We start from the raw sequence: 1,809 nt of genomic DNA on the forward strand, positions 1-1,809 counted from the left end.
CCCGGGCCCAGGAGATGGAAGCACACCTCCTAATTGGGCCCCGTGGAGCCCCCGCTGCAGGGTCCCGGGTGCCTCCCGTGGCCTTTTCCTAAGTCTCTGTAAAAAGTTAGGCGCCAATTTCCTATTAAAAACACCATTATCATTAAGGGCTGACATTCATGTGCTGTGTGAGGAGTTTATGAATCAACATTTCTTCAAAATGTTAACGTTAAAAGGGGATTCTGCATTGTCTTGAATGTATGTCATTTTATTTTTATGTAGTGTTTTTTTTTTTTTTTTTAACCTAGGAAGAAAATGCCTCTTTTGTGTTCGGCATTTTCAGAGGCTCTGCCAAGCTAGGGAGGCAAGTCCAGGGAGGGGAGAGGATTCGCACGGCTCCAAAACCACCCGAGGTCGGTGGTCCGCACACGCCTCCCGCGAATGTGGGCTCCCTCACGTGGTGCTCCTCACGCGCTCTCAAGGCAACCGTTCCCCGTCTTCCGTATTGCAGCACATGATGCCAGGACCGAAGCAGGTGTAGATTTAGGTTGCAGGTCAAGGCGGTAGGGACGCGCCTCTTTCCCACGCGATTCACGGAACGGCAGGCGGGACCTGCGGCCGCCGGCGCTGTTAGCACCGCTCGCCGTCTGGCCAAGACTGAATTAACGGCGGGGTCACTGTGTTGTTTACACAAGGTCAANGGGGGCGCCGGGGAGGGGCGCCGGGGGCTCGCCCGTCGAGCGTGGGACTTCGGCTCAGCTCCTGATGTCGGGATGCGTGAGTTCCAGCCCCGCTTCGGCTCTGTGCTGACCCCTCAGAGCCCGGGGCCTGATTCGGATTCCACGTCTCCCTTCTATCTGCCCCTGCTCCACTCATGCGCTGTCCCTCTCTCTCAAAAATAAGTAAACATTAAAAAAAAAAAAAAGAGCGAGCAGCTGAGTGGGACGAGCTGAACAGGTGCACACGAGTGGGCTTAGGGGCCCCACGGACAAAATCCAGAGAGAAACGCAGTGGACAACTGATGGCGTCCGAGTGGACACGATCTTCCCACTAACGTCAACTCCCATGGAGGCTTCCAGAAAGAGGGGAAAGAATCACCAAGTGCTTCGAGGAAAACTAGGATCCCCAGAGAGATGAAAGTTGTGGGGACACTCTGTCCTGACAAGATGGAGGGAAGTGTCACACGGGGGGTGGGGGCTTGCCCACGTCTGGAGGTCGGAAACTGCGGGCGCCGGGGGTGAGGGTCCCCTGGTGGACAGACGGCGAAGGGCCCGAGTCTGGCACGTGAACAGTGGGGACCACCTGGGCTGCTGCTGGGTCCGGTTCGGAGGCAAGTCCAGCGTCCGCCTCCGGAAGGCTGTCTGGGGCCGGCCCTCTGCAGGGGGCGCCCACGGGCCTGTCACGCGCGGACTTCGGGCGAGGGTGCGGGGAGAAGTTGGAAGGGGAAGCCGGGCCGTTGCCCCAGCGACGGGGAGGGAGTGGGGGAGGGCGACTAAGTTCGGTCTCCACGGAGATCGTGCAGGCTGAACGCCAACGTTGCTGAGGTGGGCACATCCCGACGGCCGACCGCCAAGGTCCGGGGAAGCCCCAAAAGTAAAGGTCGAAGATGGCGTCCTGACCCCCGCACCCCTGCTTCTGCCTCCCTCAACCTCCTGTGCCTGAGACGCGTCCCACCCCGCTAGGATTTTCGGGCCGGGGGACGGGAAGGGCTGAGCTGGAGGAGCGGGCTGGGGCAGGCCTTCACGCGTGCCCGCGCCGCAGCCCCACTCATGGCTCCCAAGAGGGGCGGGCCCAGCGCGGGGCCCAGGCCGGGCGGGGCGGGGGGCGCGG

The 1,809-nt window shown here is 60.9% G+C and overlaps 1 protein-coding gene across 1 annotated transcript in view; it reads left to right on the top strand.

The window, feature by feature from the left end:
• Positions 1-1,514: 1,514 nt before the first annotated feature.
• CCDC166 (coiled-coil domain containing 166) overlaps positions 1,515-1,809 on the top strand; it is a 2,419-nt gene continuing 2,124 nt past the window's right edge. The window contains exon 1 of the mRNA XM_077758136.1: positions 1,515-1,809. This exon is cut by the window's right edge and continues 359 nt beyond it. Coding sequence (XP_077614262.1) covers positions 1,749-1,809 — 61 coding nt within the window. The 5' untranslated portion in view covers positions 1,515-1,748.

This window comes from Crocuta crocuta, unplaced genomic scaffold (assembly GCF_008692635.1).
Source record: "Crocuta crocuta isolate KB4526 unplaced genomic scaffold, BGI_CrCroc_1.0 scaffold327, whole genome shotgun sequence".
Taxonomy (NCBI): domain Eukaryota; kingdom Metazoa; phylum Chordata; class Mammalia; order Carnivora; family Hyaenidae; genus Crocuta; species Crocuta crocuta.